This window comes from Camelus ferus, chromosome 3 (assembly GCF_009834535.1).
Source record: "Camelus ferus isolate YT-003-E chromosome 3, BCGSAC_Cfer_1.0, whole genome shotgun sequence".
Classification (NCBI taxonomy): Eukaryota; Metazoa; Chordata; class Mammalia; order Artiodactyla; family Camelidae; genus Camelus; species Camelus ferus.
The window spans coordinates 44,580,061-44,602,567 of record NC_045698.1 but is presented as its reverse complement, the minus strand read 5'-3'; the positions used below and the strand labels follow the sequence as shown (position 1 = coordinate 44,602,567).

At 39.3% G+C, this 22,507-nt stretch overlaps 1 protein-coding gene across 11 annotated transcripts in view; it reads right to left on the bottom strand.

Annotated features, from left to right (window-relative positions):
- MAST4 (microtubule associated serine/threonine kinase family member 4) overlaps positions 1–22,507 on the bottom strand; it is a 516,475-nt gene that overhangs the window by 252,683 nt on the left and 241,285 nt on the right. For 7 of the 11 annotated variants that reach the window (XR_004317247.1, XR_004317246.1, XM_032473373.1 and 4 more), the window contains one exon: positions 18,642–18,716. The exons of the other annotated variants lie outside the window; for them this stretch is intronic. Coding sequence is in view for 5 of the 7 variants with exons in the window: in XM_032473373.1 (XP_032329264.1) it covers positions 18,642–18,716 (75 nt within the window). In the remaining 2 variants the exon portion in view is untranslated. The remainder of the gene's footprint in view (positions 1–18,641; positions 18,717–22,507) is intronic. 11 annotated transcript variants of the gene reach the window in all.

The window sequence follows — 22,507 nt, the reverse complement described above, 5'->3', positions numbered from 1 at the left end:
CTCGCAGGACCCTTTGTAGTTCTCTGAGATGATCAATTACCCAGGATCACAAAGCCAGGAGATGGTGGAAGTAAAATCTGAAACCTATATCATCCTGCCCCAATTTTCCCTGCGCTCCAACTCTGGCACTCTGAAAGGGCCAGGGAGCAGGACACAGTGCTGTGTGAGAGACAAAGAGGGGGTCTGAGTACACAAGCAGAGGGGGTTGGCCTTAATTTCAAAAGAGGACAATTTTTCCTCTAAAGAGGAAGAAAAGTGCAGGTATCAACAAGTACCTTTTAAAGAGGAGCAAAGGAAAACTGAAGCAATTTATTTGGATTTCTGTAATTTCAGAAACACAGAAGGCAAAATCCTCTGCCCATGGTGAGGATGAGGGGCACATGCGGTGATTAAAGCCAGCGAAATCGGATTCCTTAATTCAATTGTATACTTTTTAGTAAAGGCTGATGTAGCAAGTGCTGTGCCAGGCACTTGGGATAAAGGACTCTACTTGCTGTAAAATCCAGTGTGGCAGGGCCTGGAATAGAGGTTTCTTCATAGCATGCAGGAGCCCTGAGGGTGGGAGTGATTAGTTTTCTTTAAAGAGAGTCAGAATTTTTTCCTGCCCAGTGATGCTCCCCATTATTCACGGTAATAAAATCTGGTGGAAGTGACACCATTCTCAACCTCAAGACTTAGTTCAAGTTAAGCTAATGACAAAGTTCATTGTCTGGGCCAAAGTAATCCATTCAAAAGAGGGCATCTGATTCAATCCAGGAAAGCAAGATGCAAAACAACGTTAGCTCCAGGTTTCTGGGAAAGTGTTCCTTCCCTTTTCCGAAAAAGCTAGCAGGAAAGGAGAATTACCTCAATAAGCTAATGACAGCTGCAGGGTAGAAGGTGACAGAGAAGAAAGACAGCTACAAACTGGGTCTTGGGTGATATCTCTGAAACAGTGGATCTGGTCTTGCCTGTACCTGGATTTCTCAGTCACATGAGCCAATCGATCTCCTTTACTGTTTAAACCAGTTTAACCTGTGTTTTCTGTTCCTTGCAATTCAGATATTCCCTAGTGAGCTAATACTCAAGCCTGGCCTTTCTTCAGTAGCATTTGGGAGCTGGCTAGGCAGACTGAGGAGGAGGCAAGGAGAGGGGCATTCCAGGAGAGGGAATGGATGTAGCAAAGCAGGGTGGAGTGAAATAGGACACAGCTCTTAGTAAACCTGGAGTGGCCAGAACAGAGGCGAGAAAGGAAAAACCAACAGGACATGAGTATGGAGGCAGGGACAGGGCGAATCATGGAAGGTTTTTGGAAGAGTCTGTCTTCATCCTATAGGTGATGGGGAACTCACAGAACATTTTACATAGGAGAATAAGATGATCAAATCTACATGTTAAAAAAGGATCACTCTGGTATCAGGATGTCATACAGCTTATGGAGGACAAATGGGCAAAGAATTCAGAGGCTTATTCAATTGTCTTGGAAGCATAGCCCAGCATCAGAACCAAGGAAGAGGCAGTAGGCAAAGAAAGGAGGGGCAGATTCAAGAGATAAATATATGTATAGGATCAACAATTAAGAAGAAATGCCTAAATTCTGGGAAAGTTTAGAACCGTAGGAGCTAAGGGTGGGCGCCATCCAGCGGTCAGGAATGAGGGCCATCCAAAAGCACAGAGGGCCTTTCGGAAGGTAAATAATGGAAATCTGAACGTGAGTAAGGGGTGGAAAAACCCTGTGGTCTCTAATGGGCAGGGTTGTGAGATAGATTTGCAAAATAAGGTAAGAGCCAAGGCGGGTATCCCAAATCTTTCCTGCATGAAAGTTAAATAACATTCATTACAAATGCATTTTCCACTTTAAAATTTTCACACAGTTGATGAGAGTTGTTTTTCCTTACTAAGCCCATCAGCCTTCATCCATCTAGGAACAGTCCCTAACATGTACTGCGTGGTGACGTTCATTGTCTCATTTCATCTTCACTGTTATTACCATTTTACAGAACTGAGGCACAGACCAGTTAAGGAGCTACATAAGGTCACAGAGCAGGTAAATGGTTTAGCTTGTCTTTGAATCCACATCAGTCTAAATCCAAAGCAGTTTAATTATTTTTCATCACCAAGTAAGATGTGGTGTGTTTGTCCTACGGACCCACCTTGAGTAGGCTATCAAATTGCATTCATAGTTGGTAACACACTGGCAATAACTCTCAGAAAAGAGTATTACAACACAGCTTTGCAGCTCTTTCTAAGCAAATTTCACACTTAAATTATTTTTATAGACTCTGATTTTATTTGAAGCAAAGCCTTGTGAACACGTTACTTTTAACCCAGACCTTTTAAAGCAGAGAAAGCGTAACAAGTCAAATCACCGGGGCACCCCAAGTAAATGAGCAAATGAAACAAGCTTCCTTTCCAGCCAATTACTATGGGTTTTGATGCTTCCTAACATGTTACACCTTTGACATCAAAAAATCGAGTCTGGGAACCTCATATTTATATACATGTTGCCTTCCAATTCAGTACTATGTGAGGGAAATCTGCCTCCTAACTCAACGTCTCCACGCTTCCGTGCAGGGTACGCTGAGTCATAACTAGTATTTATATTAATAACACCTCTACTTTATTGAGAGCTTACTATACACTAAGTGAAGTGCATTTATTTCCTCAAAATTAGCAGCTTTCAGCCCACAGTCATACTGTATTTTATGGGCTCATTTTGTTCTTAGAGAACAAAAGGCTTCGTCAAGTAAAAGTGTGGCATTTTTGAAATTAAGGAAACTCATTTTGATCAAATTAGTTCTCAACAGAGGAAACAAGAAAACATGTATTAGATCAAGCAATCTTTATGTTAAAAAAAAAAATCCTTATTTCAGCCAATTGTGTACTTTACAGTGCTTAAATGAACAAGACCTAGATTCAGAAATACCTATATTCTAACATAAGTCAGAGCTGGAAAATATCCTTGGAAAATATCCTTGAAAAATCCTTCACTACTGTGAGACTCTGTTTTCTAAACTAAAAGATGAGGACACTACAATCTGTCATAAGGTGTTGAGAAGACTCGTGGGAACATGTGCCCTGCACGCAGCACAGCTCCTGAACTCGAGAGCACCCTAGACAGTCAATCCGGACTATTTAAGTGTGACACTCACATCAGATGCAGCACCTGGGGCACAAGGGAAGAGCTCTGATCCTGATAGAGAGAGAAATGGGTAAAATCAAAGAGCAAGGGCAGAGGACGCCTACCTGCTCCTCCTCTCTGAATGGAGAACCTGGGCAGAGTTCCCTGAAACAACTGGAAGACTTCAAGCAAATCAGGCTTCAGTGAAATCACATACCCTGTTACTGATCAGTAGAAAAATTCCTTTAGCGGAAGGAGATCAAACACAAATGCTGGATATTTAAAATTTTAATTGACAGTGTACTTTTAGAGGTCCTTCAGGACTATAAAATTAAGGTCACCATAGACAAGTTTCGAGATTCTCTCTTTTCCCTTGGAAGAGACTCATGAAGGCTCCCGATAAATACGTGCAGCAGCCCTGCCACTTAACTCCGTTTCTTATTACTTGGGAAAGCTTGTGACCTACAGTGAGCTCAAATAAAAGGCAACACCACACAGCTGTGCCCTGCAAGGCTCCGCAATTTTTTTCAGGTCTTCCATCCATTACCAGCAAATTACAGTAAATTCAAAATATTGATCTGCACACCCCTATATGGGAAGAAAGTTACCATTGACTTTTATTGCTTATTGTTGGGTACAATTCCCAAGAATCAATAAAAGCTACAATGTTCATAAGCTTCTAAAAAGCTAGTTAATATAGTGGATATGAGACACCTCTTAGGATCACTATCAATCTATAAGATTCTTCAACAGAGCAGTGGCAAACATCTTCACTGTTCAAAAGCCTTATTTGATTTTAGAATCTTCACATTACCCAAGGAAACGCCCTGAGAAAGAAATAAGTATCAATGACTGGCAATAAAAATTAAGCAACTAGGAAGAACCCAGCTTAATAGATTTCCACTTTTACCTTTTGGTTCCCTTGTGCTTCCACACCGACATTACTGTCCAACCCAGAGTCAGTCATTAAGAGTCGTGATTTTTTTTCTTAAGTGTATCCTAACACAGATTTAAGATGAATTTTTCTTGACTAAGGTTTCCAGGTTCTATCAAAGGAGACCAGTTTGCCCATCAACAACATTTCAACCACTCCTAATTTAAAGAATCAATATCTTTTTATGAACCAATTTTTAAAAATCAGACAATAATTCAAAGATTCCATTAAAATTACAGACAACCTTAATAAAAAAAGAAAAAGGCTTTTCATAGAACCAGGAAACAGAATTGGATGAGACTGGTGACAGTGAATTTATCCAGCTGAGATTAATCACTTTTATTTACTAAGGACACTTTGTCGTTTATCTGGCAGTAACTATTCTAAAAGTCCATTTTAGTGTAGAAATTGACAGGCAAATCAGCTCAAGGGAGCCCCTGAAGTGCTATATGAAGCTAATACCCACAAGTCTGCTTTCTTCTGAAACCACTCTTCTCCATCTAAATGCAAAAGACAACACTTAAAATGTACATATAAAATGTATGGGGGCGATGGAAGATTAATGACATACATATTCAAATAATCAATAATGTGTCTTAAGCCTTTAATGGTACTGAAATTTATTGTAAAGAGGTCACAGAATAAAATAAACAATTGCCTTGTAAAGGATATATTTTACTTAGAAAATGATGGGTTCTATTTGTTAAAGGGTACAGAATCAGACTTTTTTAAAGTTATTTTTTCCAATGTGTGATTTCAAATTCCATCAGCTGAAAGTGTGCTGGAACTGGGAACCCCAAAACTGAAGAACAGAGCTTAAAGTAGGATCCCCTGTTTCCTACTTCACACCTTCCCCTCCATCACCACTATGAAAACTGGCACTGCTGGGCTCCCGCTGTGATGCAAGATACCTAGTGAGTGTCAGGCTCTGTGCGATACACTTTCTTCTACAGGATTTCATTTAAGCCTTACCCCTACCCTGCAATTACAGGAAGGGTGGCCACCATTTTTTTTCTGATGGAGAAACTGAACCTTGGAGAAGGTACGTTGTAATTTGCCCAAAGTCAGAGGTCTCACGTTAAGGAGAGCAGAGCAAAAGCAAAGTAGCCTTGATGACCCTGTTCCCATACGGCACTAGACCTCAACACTCGACCAACAAACATTTTTATGAAAGGAACCCTAAATCCTTATTTAAGCTGCTATCAGTTGCCTTTTTGGTTATTTGCAGGTAAATACGTTCCTGATAGTCTCCAAAAAGAGTACTGAAGTTCGCAAGTTGGCTTCCAAACACTGATCCAAAGGCACACCAAGCATTAAGACAACCTTGACACCATCAACTCTGAGCATTAGGAGGGCTGGTGCTGGTTACCCAGAGAGAAGTGACCAAATGTTCCTTAAATGAGGATTAGGTTCTATGATGAACACAATCCTTGGAAACACTGATTACAGACCTGTCAAATGCAGTTCTTTCTCCAAAATAGATTTGGGAGGGCTGCACAGTGTGTGTGAATGACTTTGAAGTTAACCAAAGAGACTCCAAACTTAATGGTATCACATTTGTGACAGTTAATTAGCAGAAAATATTACAGTGCAGTGGAGTTTTGCCTTTTTTCAAGCATCAAAAGCAATAAAAGGCTTTCGGGTTTTAACTGCTTCTTCCCAAAGACTAAACTCTATTCTCATTGCAAAGACAGAACCCTTTCTCTCAAAGTCAAAATGATCCCTTGTGTGATTGTGATATTTTTGGATCACTCCAACAGGGGTGGACATTTAAATTGGAGACCTAAGAAAGTTCTCATAAGGTGGCCTCTTATTTTTGTTAACTGAAAAAATTAATTCCCGAGCAGAAAGGTTTCCCCCGTATCGTATGGGAATGCTGCCATTTGTAATTCAAGGGTGACCTTAGGTGGTTTCCACTTTGGTTTCTGTTATACTAATTAGGTCCTTCCTTTTAAAAATCAAAAGCATACTAGACCTTGCTGTACTGATACGATTCCTGTATTACACAGAAGCTCTGAGTTCTCATACTGGATTATCCTGTATCACCTTGGAAAGTGGAAATTGATAATTAAGTCAGGAATCACTGTCTATAGAATAAGTTTAAACAAAAAAACAGTAAAAACTGATGATACTATAACACAGTATGAACAAAGGGAAGAGATCAACTTTAGAACACGGAAGAACCCAAAATTATAGGCAGCCTAAACTATCTTTCAAAGCCACACTATTTAGACAAACTAATGAATTTGCACTAACACTTTTAAATGGTTCTGTCACTTCAGATGCTAGTAAAAAAAAAAGAGAGGAAGTAACCTGAATTACACTGAATAGAATTACACATCAAGAAAAAAAAGTAGTGAAGTGAAACAGACAGTTAAAGAAGTACATGTCTCTTTTCTTACTGAGACATAGTCGACATATAGCACTGCACGTTTAAGGTGTGCAACATTGATTTAATACACTGCTATTGCAATATGCTTGCCAATGCAGTGTCAAACACCTCTATCACATCATAAAATTATCATTTTTTTCTAGTCATGGGAAAAATTAAGATCTAGTCTCTTAGCTAGCTTAATGTTTATAACAGAGTTTTGGATCTTACCATCACTGTACTGCATGTTAGGTCTGCAGGACTTACTTATGTACTAGTTCCAAGTACGTCCCCTTATAAAACATCTTTCCTGTTGTTCCACCCTCGGCTCCAGGTAACCATCATTCTTCTTTTTTCTGCTTCAGTTTTTCTTTTTCTTCTTCTTCTTTTTTAGATTCCACATGTAAGAGATTATATGTCTCTCTTAAAGATGGAATCTAAATACAAAAATCCTAAAGGCTAAAAGATATATGCTAACTGAATTAAGCTGCTAACCCAAATGTCCTTCAGCCCTTGAGGATGAAGGTGTTACGGTGGCAGAGCCTCAGGGAGGCAGCCAGGCAGGGTGGCTCAGGAGACTGGCTCAGGAGGATGGCCTTGTACAAACTACTTACCCTCTCTGTGGCTTTCTTCCCTCACTGGAAATTATCGATAATAAGAGCTTATAGTGTTGTTGAGCAGATGAAATGAAAGAATACAAATAAAGTACCTAGAAAAGTGACTGGCACACATTGAGCAGGTTAACAATATTAGGTTATTATTTTATCTTAAACATTCATTCACAAATTTGACATTGCAACCCTCAGGTTTTGCAATTTGAAAGTATAAAATGTTCATCTACATAATAGGTAGTTATGCTGATGTATCTTCTGTGAACCAAACAACAGATGAAAACTAGTGATTTACTTAAATAGTCTATTCGAATGAAAGCTTAGAGAATCTATCCTTCAATTTCTTACTGATACTCTCAGGTGCTTTCCAGATGAGCTCTGCTGAACTAAAACTAAGCCCAAATAGATTACCTGGGCCATTGTAACTGCCCTTTATCAAGCATGAAGTCCATCCCATGAAAAACAAACTTCTCAAAAAGCCAGATTATCTTTTGACCCATACGCATGCTAAACAAGTTGGCATATGTTCCAAGCATTCCATAGTGTATCTTTTAAGAAGACCCTTTTTATCTATCTCATGTAGCTTTCATTAAATTACAAGAGAAAAAGTATTTCTCACCATGACCAGGAATAATGCGAGATTTGTCGTCTCCTCCGTTTTCACTCTTTCTTTCTCTCCATCTACCTTTCATCAATAAATAACAGTGTTGCTTTAACTAAAAAGTGTGGAAAATTCTGATTGAATTTTCCACTTCAGAGTACACAAAATCATTCCATCTAACATGCTGTGTTAGAAAATCTATGCCCCATTCCTACCTCCTGTTGCAGCCTATTTCAAGTATCGGTGATGCACCATTTCACGCTGCATGGCCGGTGAAGGAGAGTCAACATATTGACTGAGAAATGTTTGGAAAAAAACCCCTATTCCACATAGATCCCAGTGCCTGTCAAAAAGCACAAACATGTTTGCATTCTGTCTGCGCAAGGGCATGACCGAGCTCTCACCATAAGTGAAACCAGGTCCTTGCATTAACTCTCCACCTAAGCGGACTCTGCAGGGCGGGGGGGGGGGGGCTTGGGGGAGGAAGAGTGGCCCAAATAATATGCTCAGAGGTGTTGGAGAGAAGATGTTATTAACTGTGCCCTTCCTTTCACCTATTTGCAAGGTTAAAATAAAATTTAGCAGAAGAGATTACCACCACTATGAGAAGGCACAGCTCAGCCTGCAGGCAAGGCGCACATAGAAGGAAAGGTAATATATTGATTGACCTTTCCTTCCAATTGCAGCCTGGGCAGCTAGCTGTCTTTTTTCATTTGAGGGGATATGACAGCTGACCCAGCTTATTTTCCTGGACTAGCCAACTAGGACAGTCCTTGGACAAGTGAGGCTGTCTACGATGGCAGAACCCAACAACATTAACACTGCTGTAATTAAGAGGCCCTACGTATAATGCTGTAATCTGATAGGATTTGAGCTCTTCCTTCCTCCCAAAATGCAAGCTTCCTTGGCAGAAAGCAGTGGGGGAAGATGTTTCCCAGGTGTAGAGAGTGGCAGCCAATATGAATTATTCATATTCCTTGAAATAAAGAGCAACAGGGTCCATTTAACCCAACAATCCCCAAAGAACTTTGCTAGGGGGTGGTGATAAGAAAAACTTCAATGCCCTTGGAGAAAGGGTCTATATTCAAGTAAGTCTGAGAAACACCTAATTGAATATAGTTCAGAGAATTTACTTCTAGCAAGATTTTCACAATTATTAGCATTTCATTTAACAAGCACAGAAGGCATGGTCTGCGGTGTTCCCCAAATTAATGGGACCATGGGACATGTTGGGGAAAACGCTACTCAGGCACGTACACAGACATGCTTTGAGAAATGTAGATTTAACTGAGTCTTTAGTACAATGATAGGATGACTGTAAGAAAAGCAGAGACCAAATTACTGCCATGTGATACCCCAGTTACTGCACTTAGTAACTCTGGATTTCTCAGTCTGGTACTGCAATCTGATGAAAGAGGTAGGTGCCCTGCACCATAATTCAACCAAGTGTCTCCTAGGACACCTTGAAAGGCTGCACAACAAATCCGAGAGAAGACTGAAAACAAGAGCTTCATAAACAAATCCCTTGTGCACAACAGTGACCCAATCACTAAAGAAATAAACTCCAAGCATAAAACTACATGACAAAAAAGACAAATGATCTTATTTACAAAATAGAAACAGATTCACAGACATAGAAAACAAACTTGTGGTTACCATGGGGGGAAGAGGGTGGGAAGGGATAGATTGGGAATTCAAGATTTGCAGATACTAATTATATATATATAAAATAGATAAACAACAAGTTCATACTATATAACGCAGGGAGATACATTCAGTATCTTGTGGTAACTCATAGTGAAGGGAAATATGAAAATGAATGTATGTTTGTTCATGTATGACCGAAGCATTATGCTGTACACCACAAACTGACACAACACTGTAAACTGACTATACTTCAATAAAAAAATATATATACAAAAAAAATTACATGACTACTGAAGCACAGATATATGATTAATGTGAAAGACAAACCCAGAAAACAAGGACTGTCACCACAGCCATGTGTCTACAACAGCTACAGAAGAGCTGAACTAAGCCCTGTTTATGAACGTTAAGGCTTCCCTTTGCTCTCTTCTCCCTACTGGCACATTCCCTCATCTCCTTGGACAAAGCTTCTATTTTTGAGACTTCCACTTCCACTCAGGAAGCAGACAGTCACAGGAGACCGTTACTCTCAATGACATGAATGAAGACGTGAAAGAAAAGCTAGAAACGCAAAGTATATTATCAATTTGGCTTGTTCCCCTCTTCCCAGCCATGGCAGGGTCCTTCTCCTCCCGCCATTCCACTAAGATTGGGAGCTAGCCATGGGCCTTTTCCTTCAAGAGTTTATCACTCAGGGTGGGGATAGGTATAGCTCAGTGGTAGAGTGTGTGCTTAGCATGCACAAGGTCCTGGGTTCAATCCCCAGGACCTCCATTAAAAATAATAATTAAATAAATAAACTTAATTACCCCCCCCCCCAAAATTTTCAAAAGAGTTTATCACTTGTGCATTCAGGTTTTTTTTTTAGGTTTATGTAGGCCTTTAGCTTTTGAAATTATTTTAAAGTATGATTTTGTGGCTTACACACCTTGCTTTGATTGTGAAGGTAACAGCAATGCTCTTGTCATTGTCTACATCCCAAGTCGAAGAGGAAGCCTCAGAAACAGGAGACACTGCTTCTTCTTGTGTTTATAATTTTAGGTGGGTGCCAAGCATTTTAATTGAAAGAACAGTAGGGACTGATGTAAATAATATTTAGCTCCAGAAAGAGATGGGTCTCTTTTATGTTGTACCAGTTGAGTCGGGGTGCTGAGTCATTCTGCTCTCTACTTGAACCAGGTATGGGTACTCTCATGACGCATGGTCAAGAAAAGAAACAGGCAATACAAACAGATGCAGAGATAGCCAAGATCCTGATGTTATCAAAGACACAAAAATAACTAGGCAAAAGGATACTGTGGCAAACGTGTGTGACAACATGAATGAGGACATTGGAAGTTTCACTAGAGAGACAAACTGTAATAATAAAGAACAAAAGGAAAAGTCGGACTGAAAGATACCAGAATAAAATGAATTTACAAGCTGACTGAACAAAGTAAAAGAAAGAATAAGCAAAATTTAGGTCAAAACCATAGAAACTGGAGGGAGGGTATAGCTCAATGGTAGACAGCATGCTTAGCATGCACCAGGTCCTAGATTCAATCCCCAGTATCTTCATTTAAAAAAAAAAAAAAGAGTAAAACAAAAAGAAAGAAAGAAATTAAAAGAAATATCCAAAATGAGTCACCAAAAGAATAAAGCATAAAACAAAAACAGAACAAAAATGAAAAAGAGTATCTAAGATCTTTGGGATAACATCAAACTGCCTAATATAGGCACAAATGGAATCCTAGGAGGAGAGGAGAGAAAATAAGGTAGTAGATATTACTGAATAGATAATAACCAAGGGCTTTCCCAAAAAACTGATGAAGGGTATCAATCCACATATCTAAGAGGCTAAGTGAATTCCAAGCAGAACAAAATCAAAGAAAATCATCGTTGGGAACATCATAATCTAGTCTCTTTTTCAGGCAAGAAGCAGGTAAATGTGTGACAGGTAATAGGAAGGGAGAACCTACCTACCCCCCCCCCCCCAAAATTAACTTGAAAAAATGTTAAAGCAAACAATGGAGGTTTCAAGATACTCAAGCCAGCCACAAAAAGATACTGTAGTGTCCAAGCACTGGCCAGCAAGTGTGTCTGTGGTGCTCAGGCTGCTCTTCTCAAGAACCGGCAGGGAACAAAATCCTTCCAAAACCCTATCAGAATCTATAGAATCCCCAGGCAAGATAAGGGTTGTCTGGCTATATGTTTAAATTACTTTTTAGAGTTGCTGGTTATGTTTTGATTTGTTTCTTTTTGCCCTAAGGGTAGAGGGATATAGGGGAAAACAGGACACAGAAGTCCTTGAAGGCAAAGAAGAGATTTCAGTAATTCTTCATAAATCTGGAGCTAAATTGGATAACCTGTACTTAGCCCAACTGATGATCTTTTCACCTCTAAATTAAAAAGATTTCCTACTCCCTTCCTCCAAATAAATTGTTAATCTCATCTTGGCCTAATGCCTGTTATACAAGTCTTTGGCAAGCACAACTCTGATGACCTGAGAAAAGTCAACAAATGTTAACTCAGCAGTTTTTTAAAGCCCTTGGGGAAAAAATCCACCTAAGGACAAGAGAAGTTAGGCTGCAACAATTCACCTATGTCTCTGTAAACTTTGCCAGCTGGGAGGGAAAGGAGGAGGAGAAGGAAGGAGGGGGAGGGGAGAGGGAAAGGGGGCAGGAGAAAGAGGGAGAGGGAGACAGAAAAGAAAGGAAAGAAAAGAAAGAAAGAGAAGGAGAGAAAAGAGAGAAGGAAAGAAAGTGGCTATTATATGATATTGACTATAGTTCCCTGTGCTATACAGTAGGTCTTTGTTGTTTACCTATTTTATATATAGTAGTTTGTATCTGTTAATACCAAACTCCTAATTTATGTCTCCCCTACTCCCCTGCTTCCCCTTTGGTAACCACAAATTTGTTTGCAAGTCTATTTCTGTCTTGAAAATAATTTCATTTGTATCATTTTTTTAGATTCCACATATAAGTGATATCTGATGTTTGTCTTTGTCTGACTTACTTCGCTTAGTATGATAATCTTTGTAATGCTCCGTTTTTTAAATCTTGGTGCTGTTACCGGGTACAGTCAGTGTGTGAAAGGTAATTGATATCTGCACTTCTTGGACATGTTACGCTTACAGGAAAAAAATCAGTCTCCAAGATCTTTGGGATAGTATCAAACTTACAATATCTGTACATTTTTGTGTTACAAGAAGATTTTTTTAGTAGATTAGTGAGAGATTCTTCAAAAGGCAGTAGGCTATAGTCACCTTCAAGCTTGTGCCCTAAATCCCACTGTGTGCTAGACCACAAGACAGCCAAATCCTTCAGTACAAACTATCGGAACTGAATTCCAAAGGCATGTTTTAGTCCCACAATTTTGAATGCTTTAATATTATGTTTATATCATACCTTACAGAGAGCATCATGGAAAATAAGTAAGTGGAATCCACTTTCGGTAAAATTACTTGTATGTGTCAGAGATGTTAGGCTAAAAAAATTGGAGTGCCCTCTGCCCATTTTTCAACTGATCTGTTAGGTCCAAAATTCTGTTAAAAACAGAAAAATAAATTTTTTTCTTCAGTATTGCTTTGGCAATTCTGGGTCTTTTGTGATTCCATGTAAATTTTAGGATTATTTTTACTAGTTCTGTGAAAATGTCCTGGATAATCTGACAGGGATTGCATTAAATCTGTAGATTGCTTTGGGTAATATGGCCATTTTTAACAATATTAATTCTTCCAATCCAAGAGCATGGGATATCTTTCCATTTCTTTAAGTCATCTTTAATTTCCTTAATTGATGTTTTATAGTTCTCTGTATATAAGTCTTTCACCTCGTTGGGCAGGTTTATTCCTATTTTATTTTTTGATATGGTTTTAAAAGCATTTTTTAAACTTTCTTTTCTGATATTTCACTGTTAGTGTGAAGAAATGCAATGGATTTCTGTATATAAATCTTGTATCCTGCTACCTTGCTGAATTTGTTTATCAGCTCTAGTAGTTTGTGTGTGGAGTCTTTAGGGTTTTCTATATACAGTATCATGTCATCCCAGCAATTCACTCCTGGGCATATATCTGGAGGGAACTCTAATTCAAAAGACACACGCACCCCAATGTTCACAGCAGCACTATTTACAAAAGCCAAGACATGGAAATAATGTAAATGTCCATTGACAGGTGAATGGATAAAGTTGTGGTATATTTATATAATGGAATACTATTTAGCCATAAAGAAGGATAAATGCCATTTGCAGCAGCATGGATGGACCTGGAGATTGTCTCACTAAGTGAAGAAAGCCAGAAAGAGAAATAAAAATACCACATGATATCACTCATATGTGAAAGCTAAAAGAAAGATAAATTAACTTATTTACAAAACAGAAACAGACTCACAGACATAGAAAAGAAACTTATGATTACCAGGGAGATAAGGGGGTGGGAAGAGATAAATTAGGGGTTCAGGATTTGCAAATGCTACTATATATAAAATAGATAAACAACAAGGTCCTACTGTATAGCACAGGGAATGCTATTCAAAACTTTATAATGGCCTATAATGAAAAAGAATATGAAAAGGAATATATATATATATTAAAAAAAGAGAAATAAATCCTTGTAAGCTGGGATAGTCACACATAGGAACAGTAAGGAGAATGAATGCTTTCTAGATAGCTTTGCAGCATGATGTAGGTCCACAGTAGCATGGATTCAGGTAGCAGGAGAGTGGGATATAGGTCAAAGGAGGTCTCTGGCCCTGGAGGCAGAAAGAACATCAACTTGGGAGTAGTGGCTACCTTTTTTTGAACCCTGAGAAATGCCGCTTAGTACAGGGTGCCCACTGGGAAAGGGTGGAGCCCCTCCTAGATGGTGGTGCAAAGGTCGTGGCATGACGGCTAAGTGCAGGGACTCACTGGGCTTCACCTTGTACTAGCTCTGTGGCCTCCTGCAAGTGATGTAATTTCTCTGCACTGTCTGCCAGTGTGTTATGCACAGGTGTGCCAGGAAGCCATCACGTGGTAAGTATAGCCCCCTGAGGCTCTTCCTGAACATGAAGGTAATCGTGCCCACTGTAGCTGGGATCAGAGGTAATCTGTAGATGGCTGATGTACAAACAAGCAAAAAAAAAACCAAAAAACAAAACTATAAGCTGCCTCAAAAATTTTCATCATATTACTAAACGAATATATGTGTGTATATGCATGGTTGGGACATTGTGCTGTACACCAGAAATTGATACACTGTAACTGACTTACTTCAATAAAATTTTTTTAAAAACCATATATATATAAAATGACAGAAAAGAAAAAAAATTTCCATCAGCAATGTATCACCCCTAAAAGCCTTTGTAAAAAAGTTTACATAGTACAACATATGTGACTAAAATAGTCCCAGACTAATTACGGCAACCAATCTTCCCAGCCCCTTCCCTTCCTTTTCATATCCTTAAACATAGTAACAAATATTCCAGCCTCCAAAAAAGAAGAAATTATTCTTTAACACTTGAAATTCCTGGGACTAGGAAGGTGTTAATTACCATCCAGAAACTCAATATAAGGCTTTAAAATTTCTACATTTCTAAAATGTAGAAATTTTAAAGCCTATCCCCTTAGTGCTTAAAAATCAACCTATTTTCCTCTGCTATTATAGAAACACAATTCCATGATTTCCATCACCTTTATTCTACCTCATCTTTGCAACTATGAACTCTGGTCAATGCAGCCTCCTGCCCCCTCTGAATAGTGGGTTTCTAAGGTCTCAGAGACATTTACTCTTCAGATAGATAAAAATGAAAAAAGGATCAATCCTAAAAGGTTTATAGCAGTAAGAAAAGAAGACCATCCGCTCTGAGATAGCTCTGGGCTGATTTTCCCAGCAGGGGAGCCCAGGTTTTATAAACCTTGTTCTCATTAGAAAAAGGTAGAGAAATCGTTGAGAATTAGTATAAAGGATTTTCCAGCCCTACAGCAGGTTGAAACCATGTATCTTAGAATTATATGTAGGGTTTTGGTAGTTGGAATGTCTGTCCATTTGGGGAGTTTGGTTTTTTTTTTAAGAGGCTGGAATGTGACAACACTTTCTGGTTTTGAAATTTATTAGATGCTATGCCGACCGCTACTTACTCTCACAAGCTCAAAATTTCAATACCGTCTTTACGAACCTATTTATTCCGGATCAGCAAAGCTTCTGATGAAAAATGACAGCTCATCTAGAATAAATCTTCATCATCCTTTTGTGCTGAAATGCCAGGAGATTTGAAAACGAATCCTCTGCATCTCTCGTGTTCTTTTCTGTCCACCTCCTGTCTCCCCAGATCGTGTCCCTAATGCTCCCGTATCAAACTGATTTTTATTTAACAGAGGCCTTTACCAGCTCTGCCAATAACTGCTCTGTGGTCCTTGAACTACTATTCCTACTGCCCGTTTTGCCTCACTCTTTGTTCATTCACTGTGTTAAGAGCATTCATACTGGGGGACGGACAGGTGAGCATATTCTCCAAATAAAAGACACTATAGAAATTCCCAGTGGACAAGCTTAGCCAATCAGCGGTACATTACTTATCTCTGATTTCTCCTTAACTCTTTACCTCTTTTTCAAATAAAACAGATTTAATAGCTTGTTTTCCTATACTCAAAGCACAAAGGCATTCTAAGACTAAGAGAAAAAAATTCAGGCTAGAGGGAAAAAAAAAGCCAACTCCTCAGGCTGAAAATGAGCCCCTGATTTCTGCTCCATACTCTCCCCAAAGCCTTAAAGTTTTAAAAAAATTTACATTCACTGAAAACACTGATGGAAGACTGCCCAGTGATAATGCTTTGCAAGTCCTGAGAAAGGATGCCATTCGCAGAGGGACTTTAGGATTGAGAAATACCACTGCAAAATCTCAGACTAAGTGGTCAAGTATCTAGTTTTAAATAGCCTTGACAGAAAAGAAAAATAATTCCATAATGTGATGAAGAGAACACTTCATAAACTCCTTTCATACATGAGAAAACCTCGAGCAGTGGGGGCTGAGTGTTGAGTGGCTGCGCACGGCCACAGAGCTGGCTTATGACAACGCCCACTGTACAGCCCGGTCCAGGATTCCTCCCACCACTCCGCACTGCAAATGGGAAACTAAGTGCCTCTACTTGATCGCACTTCTCCCAAGCTGACACTCAAAACAAAACCAGGGTTCTCAAAAGAACTGGCAGCTGGTTTGCCGTAAATTGTTACTGACCCCCAGAACATGGGCATCTTTCATTTGCCAGAGTTCTTTACTGTAACTCAGGTTATTCAGTTGAAAATAACACAGTGTAGATTCTAAACCAATGTACTCACAATGAAAGGTCACTGGCTACACGGATGCACATTTCCATTTGCTATTTACTGTCCAAGTAACCCATCCACACAGCAAATGTGGTTTCCGCCAACAGCTCCTAATGTTAGAAAGAAATTGTAGGCCTTTCTCAAATTTCTAGTACTGCAGTATTTTGGGGAGAAAAGAACTTGACCTTTAAAATCTCTTTGTTAACATTGGCTGAACCTATTCATACAGCACATTAAGGCACCAGACATCTTCTTTATAGCTGTTTAATGAGTTCCTCTTAGAGCGTGTCTAGAAAAAGAAGCCATGTTCCTTACTCAAAACAAAATGGAACAACAGAAAGACTCTCACCATCAACAGAAGAAATCCAGTTCATTTACAGTGTAATACATAACACTTTGCCTGGTGAGGCACAGAATTTCTGAAAATGCCACAGCAGAATGAAATGAGCACGGGAAAAAAGAAAGATGAGGAACAAAAGCACGTGCTGAGTTGAACCAGAACAACACCGCTGACCCAGAGGTACACCTGAGTCTAACAGTGAATGTGCTGAATCACATGCCGTTTCAGTGCCTCATTAATTAGAACTTTTAGGTGGGGTCTGAGACAGAGGGGATGTGTTCCACTTCAGCAAGATTCACCTCTTACCTGATGAAAACACCCAGGTTATTTAGCGCTAGTTTATTTTCTCCCTCACATACTAACCCAGCTTTCATGACATCATCACAAGGATCCTAAGCCAAAGTGAGCTGTCTGGAGCTTGGGGAAGGGGACAGCCCAGGCATTTAATAAATGTAACAAAGGGATATGACGCCTGGAGTCCACTTTCAAATACTTCCACATAAGCAATGAAATCTGATGTACTGAGAATATCCAAATACAGTTAGGAGCCCTGGTCAGAATTTACTCCCCCAGCATGGTCAACTAGCCTTACGTCAGAGGTATCCAAATCTAGGTCACACTGGAGGTTTTGCTCACTGGCGTACTGAAATGGGTTTTCAATGCTGAAATCAAAATTAGTGGCCTCCCAGTCAGTATAATGGATGCTAGAAACAGGCTTTCATTGTTGACTCTAGTGGTATTTAAGGAAAGTGAATTGGTAAAAATCATTTTTGAGATATTCTCTGCCCCTGAATGAACAAGGCGTAAAAATTTATGAAGGTCTGTAAGTTAGGCCCTTAAGACTGGCACCCAAGGTGCAAACAAACATTCAGTGGCCTCATGCCCAGTGGCTGGGTCAGAGGTGCCCCCACTACATAATGCCCACCACAAAAGTGAGAGCAGCCAGCCTCTGGAAAGTAGTCAGGTCATTAACCTTGAGTGGAACTTTCCAAAAAGATTTGGCTGGGGCACCTACAAAGCCAAAGAGCAGGGACTTCACTGAGTTTACAGGACAGGCTACAGTTATGCCTTGTGCCTGTTTGCCAGTAAATATCTGTTTAATGAAAGTCTGTGTGCAGCAGGACTGGCCTGCAAGTTACGTTAGCTCAAAACCTCAGCCACATTTCTCTAGACCAGAAGAGTTGCGCATGACCAAGTTGGATAAAGACAATTCTCAATAATGTATCACACATGTAACTCCTATACTGGAGCCCACCCACACCAGCTCAATAAGCTTTCAGGAATTTTATAATCCAGTTGTTATATACAACCTTATTGCCGATTAAAAAATACCTAAACTACCAATGAAATATACTGAAAACAAAGGTAAGAGATACTCAAAATTGATTCACTTCCTAATTAATTTGCTATACTTTACTAGGATATTTGTCAGTTGTATCTGTACATAATAGAGCTTCACTGGGCATCTCTTCCCAGGTCTGAGGTCACTTTTGCCACACTGGTACTTGAAACTGGCCGTGGTGGGAGCACTGACACCACAGAAACCAGCAGATGCTACTGATCAGGGTTTTGCTTGTTTCCAAGTCTAGTTGTTCAACACAGGAACTCCCTTGCTACAAGTGGTCTTGAATTAACAGAGAAGACTTTGCCACCTCTCAGGCCTTCAAGTATACAAGCATAAGTAATCCCCCACCACCCCATTCTCCGCAGTGGGACCACACCGCCATGCACCATGCGACAGGACACACTCACTTTTGAAGCAGCTGGGTCCACTAGTCTCTGGCGATGTCGGGCTGAGTTGAAATGGCTCTTCGGAGGCTGCCCTTCCTGACAGGGGATGGAAGATGGGGATGAACGAGGTGGGAGCGGACAGAGGGGTCATGGGATGATGGGAACATGGTCAGAAAAGGGAGAGGGACAGTGTTTAACGGCACTGTACTTGTCTGTTTTAGCTAAAATCCAACAATAAAAGCACGACACATTTTTTCCCCACAAAGCACATGCCACGTGCAAGTCATTTTGTTAAAAAGAGCCTTGTGTATATGTACATATACATACGCGCATGTGTGATAAACATCTCACGGTATCACATTCCCCTTCAAACCTGTATTTTTCTCTTACCTGATATTGTCTCTAATTATATTTCAAGGATACTAAGGAAAACTGGAGCATGATTTCCCTGAGTATGAAGTCAATCTTCCTAGAATAACAGAAAGTATTAAGGGGCATTCTTAGACTTGCCACCTATTTGGGTATCACCAAAAAGATACGGAAATCACAGTGTTTCTCAAAACCATGAAAATTCTCCTGCCTTAGCCACTCCTCTCTCGGTCATTCTGGCAGAATTCCTGGTGTCGGGCACCCACCAAAAACTCTGCCCCTGAATGTGATTAAATTTTATTGGCTCAACATTACATTTATAATCTAAATGGTATAAAAGGGTGGGCTTTCTTATACCAGCTGTCATATACATATAGGACAAATGGATCACATAGAAAGGCTGAACACCTCTCCATCACTCATTCCATGTCAAACAGACACCAAAAAACCCTAAAGTACTATATTTTAAAGGGAAAGTTTGGAATAGCACCCCCCCCCCAATGGTACAGCGTTTCACTTCTCCATCTCTCAAAGTTGGGCAAAAGTAAACAAGAATTTAAGAAGCAAGCACTGCCCACTGTCAGCATCAACTTCAGGGTCAGGGAGATGAAAGCAACAGAGAGATGGTCTCAGAAAACCCCTGAGCGTAAAGCCCCTAGTCCAAGTGGGCGTCTACACAGGGAGCAAAATATCCCTCAGATGAGCGTTAGCATTTGCTCACAGAGAAGAGGGGAAAAACCCTGCTACTTGGGTAAAAATGCGATGTCTGTATTACAATACTTAAGAATTCTTTTCTTTTTTCTCTAAGAATAACAGCTCCATTACTTTTAAGACATGGATCAATCACACCCACTTGAATTGCCAACAATCACTGCTTCGGTATCCAAAGTATAACGCTTACCTTTCAAAAAGGAAATGTCACAAGTAGCAGATTGCAAGTCAGGATTATGTTTTTCCTACTAACTGCCCTGCCAACATGCATACTTTGCCTACCCTCTTCTGAAAAAAATGCAAGGAAATAGTTTTAAAGCTCAGTTGACCTAGAAAATGTACCAAAGCTTTCACAGCAAAAATAACGCTCATTAATTCACTGAATATTTGGTGAAACAAAAACAAACAAAAAACAGAGTAGGACTTGCCATTCAATAGAATCAACAGTTTTTCTATGAGAAATATATATTTTTTAAAGATTTATTTAGTGGTATTTGAAAAGTAGCCTTTAAATTTAATGGTTTATCAGAAAGTGATTTAAATGCTTTTTTCTCCTTAAAAGAGTTATCAGAGGTAAATAAACAATTATCCTCATTAATATATCTGGAGAACTACCTGCCCTTATCAACCTCCCCACGGAATGATTACAACTCATTTAAGAGTTCCAAAGCACAGTGCCAGGCTCCCACTCATCAGAAAAAAAAATTAATCTTGCCGTTAAATACACAATTACAGTCAATGTGCAAATTAACTAAATTCTCAGCCTGTGGTTTATTGCTCTTCTTCTGAATCCAAGGTGAAAATGTTATTTTTTTTAATTAGCTAATTGCACCATGAACTCAGCAGGGGGCAGATGTTGATATTAAATCTCAATCTTCAGCTCCCAGTTTGTGAAAGGCTGGTTTAAAGAGAGCAAGCACATCCTTCAATGGGAATGGAGGGGGCAGGTGGGTTTTTAAAACCTAATCTCCATTTTGTCCCATTTATTACCAAGTACAATGACTCTAACAACAGTCTGCTTGAGATGAACAAACAGGTCTGTGAGATAATCAATATATTTACACAGATTCCAGTAATACATCTTAATAGAAACCAAAGAACAGCCGGAGGAGGAGGATGAATGTTATTTTAATGAATTGCATATGAAGAAGAAATAAAGGAATTCTGAACAGCTCACAGCAAGTTTTTTGCCATATGATTCATGACTTAAACAGATCTTAATTTTCAAAAACAGTCACATTGTATCCTACTGTTGAAAAAAACAGTTGGTGATGGTCTGTGGCTTGTGTATTCTAGACTTACTGAGGCTTTGCAGAAAGGTGTACTTAACTAGATTCTAATTAGGAACTTTTGAGAATTTAAGTCATTAGAAACTGGACATGCCCCCTTCTTCACATCAGGAAGACCTTAATTTAAAAGCTTTCCTCTTTTATTGCCGGCTGATTCCCTCACACTGCCAGGGAAGGTGCACATAGTGCATTTCTGAGCAGAGTCGGCTCTATCAGTTCAATTGTGAAATATTTTGCATTCTTGAAAAAGCAAAACAGGGTTCTCATAATTGGCATTGCAGGAAACCAATATCCTTTCCATGTTCAAGAACAACACTAAATTCTACCACTCGGGCCAACATTAAAGACAAAATTTGTGACTTCATTTTCTTTTCCCAAATTTTTAGTCCCAAGAATTCATTTCTCCTCCTAAACAACAGCCTTCAGCGGCTGGTATATGTCTTTCCAGACTGAGACATCAGTCTCCTGGTACCATTTACCTCCAGGTTAATGCTACCAACATCAGCACAATAACAGATTGGACCTAGGTGGGCCCCACAGGGCTCTCAACTGAATGGCTTATTTACATATGTAAATAGGGCTTCTTTACTGCAAGGGGAGGGGAGGAGGGCTGGATTCCTCACAGTTAGTTTTGTGCAAACAGAAGCACATTACATTGCTTAGGTCAACTTACCAGAAACATTTTGTTGTGATAACCACCACTAATAAAAGTAGCAGCCCTCGGTTATGTAAGTAACTATTGAAAGATGACAAAAGAAGTGTTGACATGTGCATAATCTGGAAACTTAATGAGACATATTTCATCTCCATGCTAAGTGCTTTCATCAAGTCTTCTTCTGTTAAGTAAGTCATTTTAGAAGTTATAAACATCCCTTAACACCGCAGATCATACTTTTTAAAAAAATTATTGTTCCCTAAACATTACAGATCTGATAGCGTAGTACTTTAGCCTAATTTGCATTTCATAAACATATTTACAAGGATGCTCTATGGAAAACAGTATATCAGATGTGAAATAATGGATGCCCAATGAATTTAGTGGCTGACATCAGATTATTTAAATACCTAACTCTTTAAATCATGTTTAAGTTACTCTATTTCAAAATTAGAGCCACAAGGAAAATTTAAAACTAATGCTTGGCATTATTCCCATTACCTTTGGGAAAAAAACCCAAAAACTACCACTAGACATTTCCAGTCCTAGATATTTTAATATAAGGGAGAAAAAAAATAGAAAATCACATAATTGTCTCAAGGGCTCCAGAAGGACTTCTTAAAAGTCCATTCAAAACAGGTGTAATTCTAAGAAGCACATGCATTCTCAGGTAAGAATAAACTTTTTCTCCCAACTCTGAGACATCCCTTCGTCTGTGTTAAATATAGTCCTCCCACAACTGAAGCTCTCACTCAACACTATACTTAAGTATGTACAACAAAGCTATTGCAAACAGGCTCTGATAAAGGAACCCCTGCACATCAATAAGGCAATCTAGGACCATGTGAAGTCAAAAAACTCTA